Below are 21,815 nucleotides of genomic sequence, written 5' to 3'. Positions count from 1 at the left end.
ATGACATCATGAACACTATCAGATAATAAATCATATTAATGCAGTTATAAGACAGGGGTGTAATAGCTTGTTTTTAAACTGACAAAAGTTTCCAGGGACATAAACTTAAGATATTGCAGAGGAAAAAAAAAAAAAAAACTGTATAGCTGGATAACAATCATTACCCATCAGAGCTATAACATCAGTTTATCTTTGAAGCCCCACCTTAGCAACCCCCTTGGCAAGCACAAACGATCTAGAAATAAATAAAAATTTCTTAAAGTGTATTTCCCCTTAATTTGAGTAGGTAAATGAGATTTGCCAATGGAATGATGATTTATGTACTCTTAAAATAAGATAATTAGATAATATGCACTCGAAATCAGACAATGCAATTGAATTTTCTTATTTCAAGTGTAAACTATCTTGTTCCATTGGCAAAATGTCTTCTTTACCTCCTCAATCCAAGAAAAAGTGCACTTATTTCAAGAACAAATTACTTATCTAGATTTTGATTTTTTTTCCAGTGCAGGATGAGTAAACAACAGAAAATGACAGCAGTTGTAAAGCTAAATTAGGTAACAGAATTAGGGGTGCATCGATAGCAGGGTTTGACCGATTCCCGATCTATAAAAAAGCCTGACATGCAGCTTTTGATCTATACAGATTTTTTTTTTTAAATAAGATTTTTTAAATAACTGTTAGTTGCTATAAGATCTAAAAAAAAATAAAAAAAAATAACATATTTTAAAGTTATCTTACTGATAGGCATTAATCAGTACGTGTGAAATGATAAAAACTTCTGAAATTAATGCTCTCAAATATAAATCAAAGTTTAGAGCATTTATTTTCAGACCTTTACAGAGGTAAATAAAATGTGTGGATATCGGCAGATCACTTTGGGCGATTTCCTTCATTTTAAAACTGTTAGCTGATTATCACAACTTAGAAAACATCACACATGAGAATAAAAATAAAAACTAGATACATTTAAAACTCAATATAAACTTCTTACAATTTCTAGAGTTCATGAAATTTATTTCAATCTGAACTGAAGCTAAATCAATTTTATCTAATCTAATTTAATTTAAAGAGTTAAAAGAGGCAGTCAGTGGATGAGGTTGTGTATCAATTAAATCCCAGGAGGATCTATTTTATTGTAACAGGTGTAATGAAAAAAGTATGCAAAGCATTATTTTTACATTCCCACTTTGTAATTCAGGGGTGTTCGGTGGAAGTTTTGCACATGTGTGGCTCATGTTCATTCTCCGACTGCAGAAAAGGGCTGCAGCTGCTGCGTCTGACTCTGTGTTTTGGAGGAGGGAGGGAACGCTCACTTTTTGTTGAAGACACCAAAATCTGCTTTCATGTTGTCAAAATCTCCAGCAAGACAGGAAATGGTTTTTACATTTGTCGCTAAAGGTGTGTGAAATATGGCTAAGTGTATCAACAATGTCACAGAGTTGGCAACAATGCGTTCAGTCTTAAAGGTGCAGGGTTCATATTTTCATGCAAATAGGGAGGCAGATGTGTTTTAAAACGCTGTACCTGCAACCCATTCGCTCCTGAAACGTCAAGGTATCGACATAAGTCAACTGTAATTCTAAAAGTTTTAACCTAACCAGCATCGAGTGGACGATCAATCGTTTTTCTCTCTCAAAGCTTGCTCTCTGTAGAGGCTGTAGCATGTTCACCTGCCTCAGTGAGCTGATGACAGTCTTAGCGAGGCAAAATTAAGACACCAAGCATTTGGATACTGGCCATAGAAAATCAAACATGCTGGATTTGCCTGATTTGAGAAAAGTTCATTGTGCTGATATGTACTAGGGAAGATGTCCAGAGTGTGTGTGGTTGCAGATTAGACCTCTGCAACCACACACATCAAATGTTGCTTGCGTCTAGTTGCGAACCAGTTTTTCTGGTATGCTTCTGCGCCTTCAGTCTGGAATTTCTAGGGACACACAGCAGTTTCCCGCCAAAGCGCAAGGGGGAGCCTATTCGAGAACTCGCAAGAACTTCGACGGATTGTACTTCCAAACCTCCTCGATTGACATTTTGTCGTAGTTAGCCATTATAGTGTTCCTCGGTTTTTAAAAATGGCGCGTTGCGGCACCGAATCGAGAAGGACGACCACACAGACAGCCAGAAAGGCATACCAAGGACCAATCACAGCTGCTTTTTGTCTGTGAATTTCCACTAGAGGTTTGCGATCGTCCGACGCGTAGTCACACAGAGACAGATTTGACGGTTGCAGAGGTCATGCATCAGAAGCATAAATTGGCCTTAAATCAAAAGGCCAACTCACTCAAACTTGTCGGCCCTCATTTGAACATAACAGCAGAAAATTTGAATACAGCTCACTGCAGCTTTCCATTTAAAACCTACAAATACACTACTATAGCACAATGATTGAACTGTGTTCCGAGTCCAACCAGACAGAGTTATTCTGCTCTGAAAACACTTCCATTGGTGTTTAGTGGTTGACAGAAGCCAACAGCAACTGCACAGTGCCGCACATGTGCCGCTATCAGATCCAGTGAAATCCCGGGTTAGATTGATCTCAATGAGATAATGACATTAGACAGGATCATTTCATACCAGAAAAAAAACCATGAATGAAAAAACTGAAACTGGACCAAGATTTGGTAGTTTGTATTGTATCAGCACCTCTCTGCAAAATCAAGGAGTTATCTGTACCCAGCATGTCCTTGGTTATTTCATGTATTAAAATAATCTAACATTCAATTTGAGTTTTTTGTTTTTTTGTTTTTTTTTTGTTACTTTTACAATATTTTAAAAGGGAAGGTTCACCACGAAATTGTCATGGAAAATTTCCCATTGAAAGCTCTCCAGGTGCGATAGATATAAACCCCTACCAAAACTGGCCGAAAAACTAATTTAAACCCTGGGAGAATCAGCTTTTAGCAGCAATGGGAACAGCTTACTCATGTCTGTCTACCTGGGTCAAATGACCTGGCAAGCGACCCGTGTTAAAATCACCTCGGCTCTGATCGGCGTGCTGTGGTAAAAGACCAGCTAAATTACTTGACACCACTGAACGCAAGATATGGACGTCAACACACCATGCCAGTCGCTTGTGATCCAACAAGCCAAAGCAACTCAGTTCACATTTGATAAATAGGACACATCAAGTAGTAAGAGGGTTTGGGAAAGATAAAGGAGCAAAATAATAAAGAATACTGACTACACGCTTGCTCCCGTCAATGTTGCTCTCCATTAATTACTTCCCTGATTTCTGTCACACTGTGAACATCAGTCAGACTCAGCTTTTCATTCAAATGGGAAAAGAGCCAAAAGCCGATTGCTAGAGGGTCAACCTGGTTTTGAAAAATCTGGGTTTTCAGTGGGAAAGTGGCTACAGAGTTTAACCCAAAATCTGTTTGTGAGAGTCACAGATAATCTTAACCTAACAAAAAAAAAAAAACACTGCTTCAAGAGATGATTTAGATTTCAGCCTAACTGGGCAAATGTCCAATTATGAACCAGTCTGATGCCTACAAGTTTGATTTATTTTAAAAGAGTAGAAAAACCTTTTCTACTCTTTTAAAACAAAACTGCAAAACAAAATCTTTTTTTTGTTTTTTTGCAATAAATATAATTTCAAACAATGAAACTATTAACTGTTGAAACTTTTAAACGTGCCTTTAGGGTAGAGTAAGTACACCGCAGGTATGAAAGATATTTGAAACTGGTTTTTCAAAGTTTACATATCAACAGTTTAGCTGTTTAACAAAAAGCCTAATATTCTGTAATTATAATGATGTTCGTAGTTGTACCAAAAGCTGATATATGGCAAGATCAATCAAATGATTGTTGCGAGAAAACACCTACAGCAAGGTAAATGCATGTAAAACAGTGATCAGTTCATTAATCACTCTAAAGATCCAGATAACACATGAACTCCCAAGCAATCATAGGATCATAGAAAGACTTCTCATTTGTATCAATATGTTTGCACCTTTACTATTTTTAGAAATAAAGGATGACACCAGTAGATGCATGTTGTTAATGAATCACAACCACAAACCACTAGGGGCTTTCTCATAGCATAGATTTGGGCAGTGGTTCCCAAACCCTTTAGCATCTGACCCACCAAGTAACCACAGCATAGATTCAGTACTAAACGTATGCTTACAGGATACAAGCACTGCTGATACAACAAGTAAACAAAGACAAATAAATACTCCAAATCGGTAACAACTACTAACCTATCACGATATAAGAGTATATGGCCACTATCTTTGCTGCAATCAACAAATCTTTGATTTCACAACCTGGGAGCTACATCCCCATGTTGATGTCAGCAGGAAATTTTTCAAAGGCAAAAACCTGCCATTTCAACCCCCCCCCCCAACACACATATATCGGGTTTCTCTATTCCGGTGAGGACTTTCCATGGACTTCCATTCATGTGTAGGTTATTTCTACAGCCCAACCCTGACCCTAAACCTAACCATTAAAAAACTAAATTCACTCTTTAGTCCTAAACCTAACATCTAAGCTTAAACAGCAATCTCCCCCAAGATAGCGTTATAACAGAAAAAGGTAGAAAAAACAAACAGTTTTCGTGTGATAAAACCTACTAATGTGACAAGTCAACACATCTAATATCTAAAAGTCAAATTTGAAAAAAAAGGCTGTATAAATACATTCTTCCAATTTAATCTTTTTCTTTAGACAACCCTTTGAATATTTGCTAAAATTTCTGAATTTTTTAACCTGTTCTGTGACAAGTTTTATTAACCCACACAGCTTTGATCTCATCCAACAACAGATGTTAAATTCAAAGATTACATATCCTCTATCTTTCAAAATGTTTCAGATATATAAAAAAATTATAAATTATTTAAATATAAGAAGAAACGTTCTGTTTACATTAGGCTGACAAGAGGGCTGTTGTGTTTTTCAAACCACCTAATAACCTGTAATAGGACTGCAAATATCATTAATGAAATAGATTAATAATTTTTTGAATATGGCAATTTATTGTTTTAAAAATCGTATTGATATCAGAAACATCAATACGTTTTGTGTATTTTTGTTATAAAAAAAGCATGTTTCACTGCCTTTTAAATTAAACTTGGGAGGCATATTTACTTAAAAATATTTCTTATTATGATTTGGTCAGGAAAAACAAATTACTTTAAACCTGAATTAAAAATCCTAATCGCTATTTTAAAGTGTTAAAATTCCTAATCAGCTAAAATACTTTAATGCTGTAAGTACATTATTTTTAAAATGATCAGATCGGCTTCAGCTCACGTTAAATGCTGGGGGAAAATAGGATAAATTCTTTTTAGGTCACAATCTTGTAATATAAATCCAGAACATGTTAATCGTCCAAGATGCTGTAATTTTCCACCCCTTAAAACCGCTAGCATGGTTTTAATCATTCAGACGCGTTAAAGTTCTCTACAATATGTTACCCAAAAATACCTACAAATATCCGAAATAAAAGATACGCCCACATATTAGCTTTTATTCCGTTAAAAATTTTTTTTCTTTTTTTTTCTCTCATTTCTAAATCACTCCAAACTTAATATTTCAATACCAATATTCGAGTCAGGAGCCAAACTTTTGGACTTGCTGGACTGGCAGACAGTGCTAGCTGGCTAACGCTAGCATGGCTAACATGTTAGCAGTCTACCTGCTCCATGTGTCCTCCATGCTTCAGCTTCTTCCCTTTTTTCTATTAATGAAACATTTCAATAACAAACGCGGTTTATATAACGAGTCTCGAGAAAGAGAAAGACAGCAGAAGGAGCATCACTGAGCTAACATTGCCGCTTTAGCTTTAGCTAGATGGTAACACATGGTGGTGATGAAGGAGGCAGATTTCAGCTTAACAGACTCACCCAGAACCACCTGGAAACTCTGAAGATCACCTTCGTGTCATACTGAGAGGAGAGTCTCTGTTATCTGGGGGAAACCGTCGCTGAAGCGTGAAGCTATTCGAGTTAAATAGAAGAGTGTTTGGACAGCAGCAGAGAGCCAGCGGGAGCGCAGGGAGGTATAGCCTCGCCGTGTGTTGACAGACGGACCCCGGATCTTTACTACACTACAGCAGGGTGAACTGGACTGAACTGGCTGTGTGACTGCAGGAAGTGACGTTTCCTGACATCACGGATAACCACGCAATCAGCAGCCCAAAGTAAATATTGTTACAGTCAAAACAGGGGGGCTCATTCACTCACATGTGTCACTGCAGCAGATAATAAGAACTGTCAGAAACTATACCTGATGTTGAGCCTGAAGTAATGGTGCCTTGCATGCAGAAGAAATGCATGCACAAAAAATCCCAAGAGAAATTCAGAATTATATTATGCCTATCTAAAATAATAATTTACTATGCAGTGGCTGTGGAAATGTAAGGAACATTATAAGTGGATTCAAGATAAGCTTTACAATAATAAATCTGAAAGGTGTGGCGTGCAATAAATTTTTTTTTGTTACTGAATAACATTTTTCTGCTGCAGCAATTCTCTATTAGGGGTGAGCATGCTCAATTTTCTAATCTTGTTTTAGGATATAACTTTGACTAGGCTACTCTAATACATAAATATGGATTAATATTAACCTATCGTGGCCGACAGGTGCAAACTGACAACAAATGATGGAACAAGCTGCAAAAAACATGTGACGCCATCTCCAAATCGCGCATGCACAAAAAACAGAAAAACTCTGCAAACAAAAAGAAACGTTCTGCAAACAGGTGCAAACGCACAGCAAAAGGCAAAATAAGCTGCAAACATGCATATGATGCAGTTTAAAACATGCAAAAACAAAAAAGCAACAGAAAAATGCTGCAAACAAAAAAATACTGCAGTTATTAAAAAGACAAGTAAAAAACTACCATCAACAAAATAAATGCAAACAAAAAAAGGCTACAGCCGCATACAAAAAATGCTGCGATCACAAAACCTCTGTACAGATCCAGACCCTCCAAACACAAAGTTAAGCTTTAACGTTGATTAAAAAAAAAAAGTTGGATGAAGAAATTAAAAGAAAAATACTTATCCACAGTTATTGATAGTACATATTTAAAAGTAGCTAGTCTGTTTTTTGTACTATTTGCATCATTTTCTTTCAGTGATTGTGGAATATTGTTTTTGCTTCGCAGATTTTGTTTGTGGTTGCACCTTTTTTGTTTGCATTTGATTCGTTGATTGTAATTTTTGCTTCTATTTTGATCGCAGCATTTTTTGTTTGCAGTGTTTTTCTGTTTAAACATGTTTAAATCTGTCAGCCATTGTCCTTAACCATGTACCTCTGACAATATATGTAATGAAACGGGGGTGATCCTCAAACTAAAGATTTTTTTTAGGTTGTTGCTCCATTCAGCTTCCTACAAATGAGATGAACTTTCCAATTCATGCTAAAGAAGAGCATCCCCAAAGCATGAATCGACCACCAGGTCTTATGTTGACGTTGGGCCTTGAATCATGTACAGTGCTACTTCTGATATTAGATTAAAATTGCTTTCGTCTGTCCATAGAAGCCCTTACCACAGATTTGGTCCCTTGATTTCATGCTATTTTTCCATAAAGACTATATATGCAGAGTCTAAGACTAGCAGCAATCCTATTAACAGCTTCTTACCCCTGAGCTGCAGATCTGCAGCTGCAGAGCTACACAAGGCCTCTTGGATTTTTCTCTTTTTAATACTGAGTATTTACAGCCATTCTTGCACAAATCCTTTATGCTCTTTTTTGACTATATTACACTCAGGAGGATGCAATTTACTAATAAGGTGACTTCCGAAGCCAGCTGGCTGCACTGAATTCCATTTGGAGGCATCAGACATAAGGGAGCTAAATACATTTGAACCTATTTTTTCTTTCTTTTTTTTACCTCTAAAAAAGTAGAATTCATTGCTGGGATAAAACCTTTATTTCATATAAATGGATCAAGATAGAAACATTTCAAATGACAAAAAATTGCCAAAGCTTCTAAAGTTGAACTTTATCTAACATATTTTAATCTTTGAAAGTAAATTCTGAGAAGTGTTCCTTTCCACTTACTGTTACATAACCGTAAGTTATTCAACAACAGTTAATTACTGATTCATGAGTGCTTGGTTTCTGATTGATTTTTTTCTCTCCAATTATGTGGGCTACGAACTTCTTCCCAGCACCCTCTCTCCCACACTTACAACAAAATGTCCGGAAGGTTCAAATCGTTCCTGCGTCTTCCTCGTCCTCCTCAGTTGGATGAACAGTGACGCACGAGCCAAGGCAAACAGAGAGGCCAGCTCCCCGCTGCTGCTTTCAGTGTGCTAATCCAGACGCTTCCCCACTTTTTCCCAAACAGAATATTTTGCTTTGGGCGCATCAGAGATGAGGCCCAGGGATTGAGCAATGTCAACTTCATTTTGGACACTGGAATCTGACTGGTTTGAGGTCCAGTTTAATTTCTGATGCATTTAAGATTATTCAGAAAAAATTCTATTTAAGTCCTAAGCGGATTTCTAAGAAAGGTGGAATATTTTAAAGTCTTTCAAGAATATTAAAGATTTTTTTTTTTTTTTTTTTTATCCTGCTGATCCTCTGGGTCATGTGTCTGTGCAGAGGAAGGCTTTAGGTTAATATAGCATCTAATGCTGATATCAGCAGTTGCTTTGTTACATTTCATTAGCTGTTTCCAAGTTATTTTCCCTCAAACAGATGAGTTACTTTCAAAAATGAAACAGGGAGGGGTTCTATGTGGTTCCTCTCTTTTCTTTGTATTGTTTAGTTATCAGCTCTTTAAATTCCCCCAGTAAAAAAAAAAGACAGATTAAGTTGTTCTCATCTTGTACATAAAGGCTCTGAGCCAACTGACAGGCTGAGGCCTGATAAAAAATAGCGAGGATGAATAAGCTCTGGCCATCCAGTCTGGTCCTTATCTGCTCCTCTGACCCTTTTCCCAGTCCAGCGCCGATAATCCACGACCAGTGGCAAAATACAGGATGTGACCGAATAACCTTAGACTGCGGTAGGAGGGAGAGAAATTGTTTATTAGGGTGTTGTTCAATGTAATCCTTCAAAAAGAGATTGAAGTTCTCAGGAGCTAAAGAGTGGCGGCATTTACCACTGCATGTATGTCTCAAAAAAGAGGAAATTGTTAAGTATCTTCCGGTAATTCAGTTATAAGAATTACATATTATTCAAATTTAACATTTTAGTTATAAATCTCTTTTAGATTTAGCTACTTTTCATATTTAATTTTGCTTTTTTAAACTTTATGACAAAACACAACAGCTATATCCTCCCTGCAGAATTTAGGGCCAAAACAGGTCAGCTATCTTCCAGATCACATTCTGTATCAAAAATCCTATTAACATTTTCTTGCATTATTTGCTAAATAAATAAAATTGATTTATATATAATCTTTTCTACAATAACCATCAAAGTAGGGTAAACATGTCTGAAACGAATCACTGTACAATCTTCCAAACAACTTTCACTTTTAGGATTCCTCTGCTGAATTTGAAGTTTTCATGACATTTTAACCCTTTCATTCATCGTGATCACTACAGTGTACAGCTGTTTAAAAGTGTTTCTTTCTATATATATATATGCCTTCAATTTTGGGCATTTATGCATATTGTCCATTCTAGTGGAAGCTATTGCATCATCCCATACAGAAAAATCCCATTCACCTCTGCTACTTCAGTTTCTACAGGCGGGTAGAGGAACCACTGTTCCAATAGAATACCATGTTACAACCTAAAAAGTAAATTACAAATATATCTATGCAAATACTTTAATTTTTTTAGAGTATAAAATGCAAAAAGTACACATAAGCGGAGTAGAATATTTCTTTATAGAATAAAAGTGTTTTCCATTCCCAAGGAGGTATGAAAACACTAAGTGAAAACATTGCGAGTTTATCATAGTTCATGCATGAGAGGGTTAATGATGAGCTGAACTTAAAAAAAAAAAAAAAAAAAAAAACTTATGATGTGGCACTACAACTGATCTCAAACAGGTAATCTGAGGTAACTTTGTGTTATGTTGTGAACCATAAACTGCAATAAAATCACAGATAATCAACATTTGCTTTTGGTTTTATTAATGCCAAGCAGATTACACCAGATGTGTTTGTAGAGAAGCTCAGCTCATAGCAGAGCTGCTTTCCTTCGCAGAACACAGACTCTTCTGTGGAAGTCCAGCCATGGAGCAAACGCAGACACTGAAAGGCTTCGGGTTTGTAGGCCAGTCTTGCAGGGTGAACTCGTTCCCTTTCTGTGCTTTCGAGGCTGGTTTACTCCACTGTGTAACTGCAGCTTCAAAGTCCCACTGGAAAAACAGAATTACAGGAGGAAGGTTGTGTTATGCAATGTTCCTCCAAGTTACGATGCAGTGTAATAAGTAACAGCAGTTCTAGTCGGACAGTTTGACAATAACACGTCAATCCTTCGTTTAGAAATATGTCCTTACATAAGTAGTGACAGAACAATTTTGCACCATCCTTGCCCTTTGTAACCTGCCTATCCATTTTGTGAGGAATGGTCTTATTAAATATTTATTAAGGCTCAAGGAAAATCTCAAATAATTTTGTCTACTTTTCATGAAAATTCACTATCGTCTACCCATTGAAGAGGAATAATTAAAACTCTACATTCATTTAGGAATATTGTAGCTCTTCAGCTAAGCAGAACAATGCTAAAAGTTAATTTGTTACATTTTTTTCAATCTTGTATTTAAATTTTAGTAACTATAGCTTGATATTTCCCTTTCAGTTGGAATTATAAGCAATCTAAAACATAGAAAAATAATTATAATTATAAACATACTTTTTAAAGAGTTATCACATCTTCAGCATGATTGAATTCCTGAATGGTTGTGACTTAAAAACATTAGTGCTTCATCTTCAAATACACTATATTGTAAAAAAGGGTTTAATTATCTGTTGCCATGGACATTTGAACTTAATGAATATTCAAATTTTAATAGATATTTTATTATAAACACCATCAGCCTTTCAGAGAAGGCTTTCCTCAAGGTTTATGATTATTATTTATGCTGATTTTGAACCTTCCATAATTTCTAGGGTCCATCTTGCATTGGTGAGGTTAGACACTGATGTTGGACATGAAGGCAGCCTCTGCTCTAATTATCCATGAGATGTTTATCAGGTTCAGGTGAGGACTTTGTGCAGTTTAGTCAAGAGAATCCATAAACCCGTTCATGCTCCATGTCTTTCTTTCATTTGAAATCAAAATGGAACTGATGAGGTCTTGCTTAAAGGCAGAAGAAAAAACCTCTCAGTTCATGGGGAGGAATGTAGCAAGCTTAAACCTTGGAAATGGAAATCTGGGAGAATCTATCAGTATGTTAAAGCATTTAAAGGTTTCTTCCATCAAACTGGAGGCTTGAGAAGCAGACAAAAACTCAACCTCGTGTCTTGTGAACAAATCTTGCACCTGTCATAATGCAGATAGGTAAATGTTGGTTTCCTAGCAACAGCCAAACCCAGAACTTACAGAACCTGAAGCATTTTACTTTCTATGGCAAAGCTTGAAAGCAGCTGGAAACATATTGTATAAAGATCTCCATTACAAAACAAGAAAAAAAAAAAAGAGAAAAAAATATATAGTGACACTCAAACTATTAATTGTACTTTTCTCTCTCATCATAAAATCAATACAATCTCTTCAGCTTTTGGAGAAAGTTTAGAAAAGGACGTGGCATTTCATAGTCTGAAGGTAGTAAAACCTAAAATAATCTTTGGTTAAAAACTTTCAGACAATATCTGAAAATGATCTGGAATCTCAGATACTTTTGAAAATAAACTTTAAATAATGCTTTTATTATCATGAAGCACTAGGTGAACACCTACAACACTGGAGGTTAAGTATTGTTCCAACACTGTTAAATTCCCGGCATGCAGGCATCAGACAAGAGACCATAAACATCTCCAAAAATAGCAGGGGGGTAACACTGGCCCCCTATAGACAAGCCAACCATTCTGCACCACTTCCTAAGCAGACAGACCCAGCCCTGTGGTGGTCTTTAATCAAAGATTTGTTACAGCAGAACAATTGGACCACAAAGCAGATCTCAAACAATTCCACCCATCGCTGAGGCCTTCAGCCTCACTCCCGCCAAGACGCAACACTCTGCAGAAATCTCAGAAACATTCAGGACATTAAACAATTTCATGCTGCTGGCAGCTGAAAAAAAGCTGGAAAATGCAAAAATAAATAGCCACTTTTTTTGGGCTGAAATTGGGCATAATGTTGAAACTAAACAGTATCCTATTCCAGTTCATTTGGCAGAGGGTTAAACATTGGAAGAAGTCATAGAGTTATGGAAACCTGCTCTACATTATGTTAGTAAATAAACAGCTACTGTTAAGCTTAACAAGTGACTGAAAGTTTTAAAGAGGAGGAGATGAAGTCTTTGAATGTACTTTGGGTGGTTTCTGTTTAGACAGCAAATTAAAACTTATTGCTTATATATATATATATTTTTTTTTTTTTTTTTTTTTTTTTTGTAAACATTTCTTATATCAAGCTGATATGGAAAAACTTGACATTCCACTCCCCTTGCAAGCTGTAGTCATGCAATTTCAACAAAATATGAGCAGAAATATATTGTCAGCCATTTGACACAGGGGTGTTGTTCTTTTTTCTTAGCAGTGCTCAGCAGAGTTGTAGTTTCATTGCATAATGGTTTTCTGCAGTGAACAGTTAAAACCCTGCTCTGCTTTTTGAACACATGCACAGATCCCTCAATAGTGTTCTAGGTTTTAACATGCTGACCAAGGTCTGCTTACCAGAACCTTTAATGACTGCCTTCTGACTTACTTCCCCTAAAGTCACATGTTAAAGCAACAGAGCACGAGTGATACACAGTCATCGCTTAGTCTGAAACTCTGAAAAGAAATTTCTTTTTTTTTTTTTTATAAAAATGCAGATGCTTTCTAAAGAAAATAATTAGGAAACTAAAAACCTGATCTAGAAGAAAATTTGATGGTTCAAAGGGTAAAATATTTGGTCAAATCCAACCAAAATCAAAGTTGGACCTTTTACTTCCTTAAGGCAGTAAGGTTGAGACACCATTCAAATTTAACTTAGGTGAAATAACAGTATCATTAGCAGTCTGACAATTATTTCCAATTATATTCAGGTGCAATCCTGACTTTATTTCTAATATCCACAGGCTACCACCACCTTGTGGCACCTTGTAAGAAGTGCGCATTATGACAATGTTTGATTAAATGTGATGTTTTGATATATGGCAACTCCTAAAAGTATTTATGCCGCATCCATGTTTCAGATTTGTCATGTTAAGCTCAATGTTAGCACAAAAATGTACATAACTAAGAGGTAGACAGAAAAGGTCACATAGTTTTTCAAAATGTTTTAAACATAAAATTAAACGGTAGCGTGAAAACAACACTAAGAAGGAAGAAGTTTAAATTTGAGGTCCTGTTTGAATTGTGCTTTGCAGTGCACCAAGCCCTGGACAGTATCCACTGGGAGGACATGATGGTGGAAGCATCATGTGGATTGGCTGCCCTTAGAATGGATTACAAAATTAGACTTAATGGGGGTGATAATTTAATAAATAAAAAGAAAAGAAAAGAAAAAGAAAAATGGTGAAAAAAACAAACGCAGCAACTTCAGTCTCCCAGACCCATTTTGCAACAATAGTTAGCTGCATTCCTGCTCCTTCTCAGTTGAATCATAAGACTGAATTGAATTTTCAGGTAATTCTCTGTTTTCTGAGAGATACAAATATCCAGTCACTATATGTGAGAATCTGGTAGAAATGTACCCTTAAGGATCCAATTGGGGTGAATTTTAGAGAAATACTAAACCACAACACACTTTTAAGATAACTTACTAAAAAATGCTGAAGAACACTTAGACTTTTCTTATTTCACAATATGTTAACTACTTTGTGTTGGTCTATCATAAACACCCCCCCTCCAAAAAAAAAAAAAAATACTGTTCGTGGTTCCACCATGATGAGATGCGGAAAGGTTTCATGGGTATTTTCATTGTTGCCAGGCATCTGCAAAGGCATCTTGCTGGCTCAGTTATACACAATGAGGGCACAGAATGATGTCTTAAATGCCAGCTTTGATTGGCTACATCATACAGCTTATTTTTGTTAAGAAATCCCACCCACCTCCAGATCAGTGCTGTCTGATGAGGAGCTATAGGATGTATCAGAGGAGGAAAGGCCACCAGCTCTGACCACTCGCATCATCTTGTGAGGAAGTTTGCCATCTGATCCGTCTTTAGACAAAGTCACTTCTTTAAGGGAAAGTACCTGAGGAAATTTAAAGCAAAAACACACAGTAACAAGGATTTCAGGTTAGATTTTAGGCTCTTAACTCTGTATTAATGGAATATTTACCTTTGTTGTCTGCTGACCACTGACATCCATATACTGGCCCATCTCCATCAGCTTCTGAATGTTCCTTGTCTTTTTGAAAACAATATAAAAACTTTAATATTTTCCAAAAGACATATAAAGAATTAACACCACAATAACCTTTACTATGTGTATATATTTACAGGAATTTAGAAAATGTTAAATGTATGCATCCACTCTCTCATTTACTTTATGCGACGAAACCTAATTTGACAGGAATGCATTTAAATGCTCTGAAGTTTTTATATTATATTTTTATTTATAAAGCTTGCTTTATGCTCAGAACTGTGACTGATATTTGCACAGGCTGACTCACAATCAGACATTTTGATCAAGAAAACATAAATGAGTCTGACCCATTCCTTTTTGGAGAGAGAGGAAGTTGAAAAGATAGGCTTTTATACCCCTCAAAAACTGTACCCTCGAACCCCGTTAAACCGATAAAGGGAAACCTAATAGTAAAAAAAGAGCGGCAGGTTAAGGAATTACAGATATTAGGGGGGATTAGGGCATTGCACTTGGAATCCAGAGGTTCTGAGTTCGAGGCCCACTCCCACAGACTGCCACTCTGGGTCCCTGAGCAAAGCCCCTTAACCCCACACTGCTCCCCGGGCGCCGCACAATGGCAGCCCACTGCTCCCCAAAGAGATGGGTTAAATGCAGAGAGTTTATTTCATTGCTCTGTACTTGTGGCAGCGTAATGACAATAAAAAGCTGAAATTTTTTTTAACTTACTTTTGTTTGTGATGGTTTCTGCTGCTTTTTTTGCTGCTTTGTGCCAGAAGTATGTTCAGGGTGCAAGCCTAACAGTCTCTCCGTGTCAGGTGATAGTTTCAACATCTTCTGTCTGGTTCCGGTCTTGAACTGATGCATGACTACAATCTGACAATTCTGAGTTAAAAGCAAACATATCACAGCAAATGCATACAAATCCTTATTCCACTACTGTATAATAAATTAAATTTATGAACAAAAGTTATGGTTATTTAGTTTGTTTCAGTAATTCTTAGGGATCAGACAGCTTTAGTTTGTGCCATGATGAAACAATCCCATCCACTATGTAGTCCTGTTTTTAGTCATAGTCATAGTTTAGGCAAAGAACTGAAAAATATATTATCAAAAAATGAACAAAATTACAAATGGGTTTCAGACAATTGTGCAGAAGGATACAAGCAGGTCCAGGATGGCACAGCCAATGGACGACAGCAGCCAAGGCATAACTCTGATGAGAAATACGAACCGTATATCATAGAGGAGGATGGCTGCAGCGTAGAGGGCACCAGATATGGAGGAAAGAAGTTCAGAGAAAACGGACATCTGAGTCACCTCCTGTCCTTTCCTCTAATGGAAACAAAAACATTTTTGCACCAAAATAATTAATAAAAACGAAATTCTCTAGAATATACTCTGGTACCAGTGGGGTTGTCACTTACTTCTGTAGAGAGTGTAGGGAGCCTGGAGGTCCAGGCAATGATACAGGCCAGCAGACCCAGGATGTAACCAAGAATTTCTTTGTTGTCCTTTGGAAAGATGAGGAAAAATATTACCTATTGAAACTACAAATAAAATGCTTCTCAACTCCAAAGATGGAATAAAAGGTTTGTATTTTAATCAAGCTTTGAATTTAGTTTTTGACATGCAATCAATCACAAAAATAGAATAGTTCCCATTTCATCAACTTAGTCTCATAAAAAAACATAAATAACATATTTTAATTAGACAAAATATTTTAAATCAAGGTCTTTTGCCCAAAGAGTACTTCATGGTGAAAAGTTGGTGCATCTCTCCTAATATGTATCAGCTCTTTACTTGTGTTTTCCTTGACTTTACGTTACTGCTGCACCCTAAATGCTCCAGGGAACGTGATCACAGATCCTTCCTCCCAGCAGCTGCAAGACTTGATAACCATCACGGTTCTCAACGACCTTAATAAGTTGTTACATTCATGCTGATTTTTGCACAGCTTTCTACTTAGTCACTTAAATAACAGGCTGATGTTATTTTGTACATCTATGTATGGGGTTGCTGCCACTTTTACATATCCACCAATTTAAAAATATCAACAGCTGCATACTGATTATTCTCCATTTGCAGAGAATAGAATAAAATTCAACTTTATTGTCTTTGTCACCAGTACAAAGCAACGAAATGTGGTTTGCATCTATCCAGAAGTGCTATACAGGATATAAATATTATTACAAGTGTATGTACACACAAAAAGTAATAGTTAGGGACTGTAAAAAGTTGTGTATAAATATAAATAAATATAAATATAGGATTTATATTGTACAAAATCCTGTACAGTACAGTATTTGTTTATTTTTTCAACTCTGTCACTTATTCTATTATTTTAAGATACTTTTTAAGGTCCACATTTGTGTGAAAAATTTTGCTGTAATGATTTTGCAGCTGTAACCCCACAATTTTCCCCATTGTGGGACAATATATGGGTATTCTGTTCTATTCTATTCTCTTCCATTCTATTCTATGTAAACCAAAAACTCCAATGTGTTTACTTTGGATTTTATATATCACACGACACAATTCAAATTGGTGCAAACTTTCTTTTTCCAAACAGTTTTAGAAATAAAATATGAAGATAAAGTACAGCTTTTAGGCTGAGGAGCTACAGGTGGTACAATCTGCTGACAGAAGAACGTATGTTAAGTCTAGAAATCGGGCCTTTAGGGAAGAATTTGAATTACTGAACAATTGCAGAAAGAAATCCACTTTGCAATATGCCACGATTCATGTGGTGACTAAACAATAAGGTGAAAAAGGTGCTTTGGTCAAACGAGACCAAAAGCACCTTATTTCACTAAAGTTTGTTTATGTTTGATGCATCACAGAGTGAAGCATAAACCAGCCTTAACACATCATCCCTAATAAATAACATGGAAGTTGCTCCATCATGGTGAGATAATGCTTTTGACATATTGGGATAATACACATACACAGCATGGTTTTTACTTGAGTATTTAACATATTTTTTTGTTTTTGAATGTAAATTACTTTCCTTCCATTTGTGCTACTTTTTTTTTCTTACCACAGAAAACAAAAGTTAATGCTTAGGAGTTTATAATTTTTAAAGCAGAAAATGGGAACAAAGATCAAGGTTTCTAATTATGTTTGGTGCGCATTGCATAACAACTGCATACTGTTCACCAAAGTTTTTCTTCTGTTGTCCATCCAGGTTTTCTTTTCTGTAAGCGTCAACTACTCAGAATGCAACAAGAAAAACAACCGTCTGCACCTGTGTGTTGAGCGTTTCCTTGTTAGATTGCACAAACCGTCACAAACATCCATCTCTACAACTTCACCATTATAGGGTTCCAACTTGAGAACTGCATGAAGCTGTGCATTAGCCTCCTTCCACCAACAGGCCTGAGCGCTGGAGGATCATCAACTCTGGACCTCAGAAACCCTCCAGCAACCACCATCAGCACACCTACAGCAAAGATTTGCTGTCCCCTGCGCTTCTTCATCGCGCTCAGCCTCCGCTCTGCAGGAGAACACCAGGACACAGATGATCCATTCATTTGTGTGTTTATCAAGAAGTTAACCGATAACGTTTCCTTTCAGCTTTTCCCTACACAGCCTGGCCTACTTTACACATCCTGAGCTATGAAGCCACAATTTTATTTTGCATACCGTTATCAGGTCATAATGCTTGGAAAAGATGGAGCTTTATCTTGACCTACGTGTTTGGGAGCTCCAGCACAGGAACACTGGAAGGCAGCACAGGATGCAGTGCACAGCATCCTTCACAGCAGCAAAAGCCCCCATAAAAATCTAAGGACATATATAATTTAATCCAGATTAAAATCATGCATGGACCATGTGTTTTAATCTAAAACTATGTTACCTGTATGTGCAGCTGCCTGGACAGAACTGCTCCCACAGTGTTGCACAGGTTACCCAGAAAGCAGTAGAATACCATGATGGCTTCAGGTGCGTTTTCCCCTCTTAATTTACAACTCTGGCACGCGACCCTGAAACAGAGAGGTGGGGGGTCATTGGCAGATTGGCTCCCCTTTAAATCCCCGGGGTGTAACCCTGGCAGACTTACAGGAGAGAGGAGAGCAGCAGCAGGAAGGCAGAGAGCAGGGTGAGAGCAGCGGGGACGCACGTTTTGTGCGCGTCTGGAGACAAACAGGTGGCGATGGAATGAAACCAGAAAGCACCGAGGCTGGAGAGGAAGTGATCGGAGCTTCCTCTGAGCTGATCATCGGTGATCGAAACACCTTCATCCATTTTCCCTGCAAACTGCTCCGCAGTCTGCGAACTGTCGCCCTTCTCCATGCAGCTGAGACGCTCCACTAACAGGCAGCAGGAGGAGGAACCTGAGGAAGGGCTGGTTACCTGTGACGCACCTGCTCATTAAGGATCTGAACCAATTACCGGGAAAAGCAAAGAAGATTAATCGTTTGACTAGAAACCAATGCAGCTTTCTATCAGTTATTGGCCTTTTCAGAGAATATTGAGTTTAAAATGCATTTAAAACCTTTTTTTTTTTTTTTTTTTTAAAGCAGTGGTTTGATGTCAGTCTATAGACAAGGACATGCGTTTCCCCCAATATATTAAAAAGGGTTGCTTTTTTACAGAAAAAACATCAAAAAACGTAAAGATAGACGATAGATTGCAAAAACTGGTAGCACGTGTTTGGTGCTTAATCTACCTTTACACCTTTAAAGCCTGGACCATGACATAATTGACAAAAAATACAAATTTTTTCAGTGAATTTTATGACAAATGAAATAAAAAGCATATATTTGGATTTTTAAAAATAATAATTTAAAATTAGATAATTTATTGGTATCAATTATCATACATGAGGTATTTCTGTATAATCATTTGCACGTTTTCAGTTCACTGTAAAAGTGTATGTCAGGTTTTCTGATGTCTTTTTGTTTATTTGATAGTGAATTTTAAGACCATAATGGATGTCAGAAGTCATACTTTTTTTGATTTAGTTTTTTTCTGTTGTTGAAATTAATAAAAAAAAAAAGGAAAAAAATCTTAAAATTTTTGTTGCATTAACACGACTTAAACTTTTTGTGCAATCAGTTTCCCAGCTGGACTGAGTAAATTTGCTACAGTTTTAAGTTATTTAGAAAAGAGCAATTGAATTCAATTTGAATATGAACATATCACACTTAAAAAAAAAGAATAAATCCAGGAATTTTAGTATAAAATAAATGGTTTAAGTTAACTCAAACCAAATAAAATGCGTAAATAGACATCATCCATTAGAGTTATCATATAATAATTGCTTTATGTTCTTAGACTCCAATGAATTGATTAAAAACACTAAAATAATTCTAGTTTCATAACTTGAATCAATTGGTGCAATCAGTTTCCCCAATTAATTTTAATTAAGTTAACTTGTCAGGTTTGAGTGTGTACACGGATCTGATTGGGTGATTCAGGGTTTTCAAGAACAAAAATATCACACTAATGATGCAAAGGTCTCAAATATGGCACACTTTGCTTTAAAAGGTATAGCATTTATCCCAGGCAGTTTAATAAAGGCTGGCATATGCTTCACTGGAATATTTTAAAAACTAATTATAGGAACATTTATGTGGTTATACAAAGAAAATTACATTCTACATCGCTATCAACTGGATATTATCATACAAGGAAAAGTCAAACAGAACGCTTTATATCAGATGTTATCACAGAACTAGCAAATAATGTTTTTTATTTTTTTACCAGATGGGAAACTTTATTGACCAAATGTTCAATCCTCATGATTTTCTGTGGTCTGTGTGTTGCTGCAGAGGTGTCCCAGCTTTTCACCTCTCATATCTAAGATTTGCTGTGTCGAGGCTGACAGTCATCATGTGTGGAGGAGGATGGCAGTGCAGAAGCTTGCCCTGAAGAAAATCAGTTTTTGAAACACAGGGTGCTTGTGGATGAAAGGACGAATGCTGAGATGCTTACATTCCTGATTTCACAAACAGTCCCACAATCAAGGAACTGGGCTCATATCAGAGTGATTTCTAAATTTGTTTTTTACAGAACAACACAAAGTACTGCTTAATTGTAAGGGAAAGGCACTGATTGGTTTGCATCTGCAGGGAGAGTGAGCTTGGTCATAGATATTCAGAGGGACTATTAGTAGCAGGGGTTTGTGCTGCCACAGAGCACCAGCACTAGACATAGAAGCAGAACCACAGGCAATGGGTTTAGATTAGAGCAGAGGCATCACTAAGGTTTAAGGACGGGGGGACTTAAGTCCTCATTTGATGCAAAGGATGTAAACGGATGTAGCTTTCTGTACACAATTTCTCAAACAGCTAACAAAATCTGGGAAGCTGCTTTTCCACTATTTGGACAGATTTAACAACAGTACTTTATTTTGTAAACCTTTATTAAATGACTTTCAATACAAAAAACAAACAAACAAACAGGCACAATGTTTGTTGATCTGTCCATCCCTCATAATGAGGGTCAGTCATAATTTCAGTTGTTTGTTCCCAGATATTTTGAAGTTACACAGTTCACATTTTCGGCCCAAAATATGATTAAGACTTTGGGAATTTAAAGCCCTGAAAATACTATTTAAAGGGGAAAAATCCATCATTTATTGGTATCTAAGACCTTTAACTGATTTCCTGAGACCTGATAACTTCCTCAAATGTTTACTGTTCTGCTTATTTGCAATGTAACAGTGACTAGCTGAGACTGTTATCCTTTTGGAGAAAACAGTAATTACAGATTGAGATATTGTGTCTAAGTTGAGTCAGACCTGGGCTTCCAAGTCTAACTTTTCTGAATGAGATTTATGAAATACCCCACTGGTGAATAGCCACCTGCAGAAAACTGAAGTATAGTTATTGAATGGTGAGCACAAAGCCCTGACTTGGGTCCCATTGAAAACCTGAGTGGTACACCAAAGACCAGGGTCAATTCCAAGAAGACCATCAAATCTGCAAGAGCTTGAAATAGTTTTTTTAAGGAAAGATGGGCACGAATTCCTCTAAAATGTGTCAGAGTTAGAATCTACTTAAAAAGATTGGAAGCTGTTATTCAGCAAAGGGGATATACAATTGACCATTAGAAACAGGAGGGCTGATAATTCTGACCCTAAAAGTTTTTATGAAATAATTTTGGTTTTAGGTTAAAAAAGGATATAAAATAAGGATCTTAAATAAAACAGATGTTTGGAAAAGCTGCATTGATATTTATTGATCTGCTTAACTGGATTTTGGAAATAAAAACTGAAAAGGAATCTTAACTTTTTTAGGTGTTGATAATTTCAATCTAAATCTAAGGGGGGGAATAAAATGTAAGCCTAATGGGATTTACAGAGCTTTTATTTTTCTCATATAAATCCAGAAGGAGAAGACAAGTTTTCAACTTATTTCAAACAGTTTAAACTTTGAAAAAACATTTGAGTTAGTGGATAGAGATAAGGGATGCACAATATAATACAGT

The 21,815-nt window shown here is 36.5% G+C and overlaps 2 protein-coding genes across 3 annotated transcripts in view; both read right to left on the bottom strand.

The window, feature by feature from the left end:
- The window catches only part of atp13a3 (ATPase 13A3), a 42,852-nt gene extending 36,760 nt beyond the window's left edge, over positions 1-6,092 (bottom strand). For both annotated transcript variants that reach the window (XM_038301692.1, XM_038301693.1), the window contains exon 1: positions 5,856-6,092. The gene's annotated coding sequence lies outside the window, so the exon portion shown is untranslated. The remainder of the gene's footprint in view (positions 1-5,855) is intronic.
- A 3,949-nt stretch (positions 6,093-10,041) lies between these two features.
- On the bottom strand, positions 10,042-18,694 carry tmem44 (transmembrane protein 44). The gene is made up of 10 exons (XM_038301702.1): positions 18,442-18,694; positions 18,238-18,364; positions 18,074-18,164; positions 17,693-17,874; positions 15,806-15,892; positions 15,543-15,713; positions 15,108-15,254; positions 14,355-14,423; positions 14,124-14,267; positions 10,042-10,280 (listed from the first exon to the last, which is right to left on the bottom strand). The coding sequence occupies exons 1-10, from the start codon at positions 18,672-18,674 to the stop codon at positions 10,095-10,097; spliced, it is 1,437 nt and encodes a 478-aa protein (XP_038157630.1). The 5' UTR covers positions 18,675-18,694; the 3' UTR covers positions 10,042-10,094.
- Positions 18,695-21,815: the final 3,121 nt, after the last annotated feature.

This window comes from Cyprinodon tularosa, unplaced genomic scaffold, assembly GCF_016077235.1.
Source record: "Cyprinodon tularosa strain WSP-4 unplaced genomic scaffold, ASM1607723v1 ctg471, whole genome shotgun sequence".
Lineage (NCBI taxonomy): Eukaryota > Metazoa > Chordata > Actinopteri > Cyprinodontiformes > Cyprinodontidae > Cyprinodon > Cyprinodon tularosa.
This window is presented reverse-complemented; position numbering and strand designations above follow the sequence as displayed.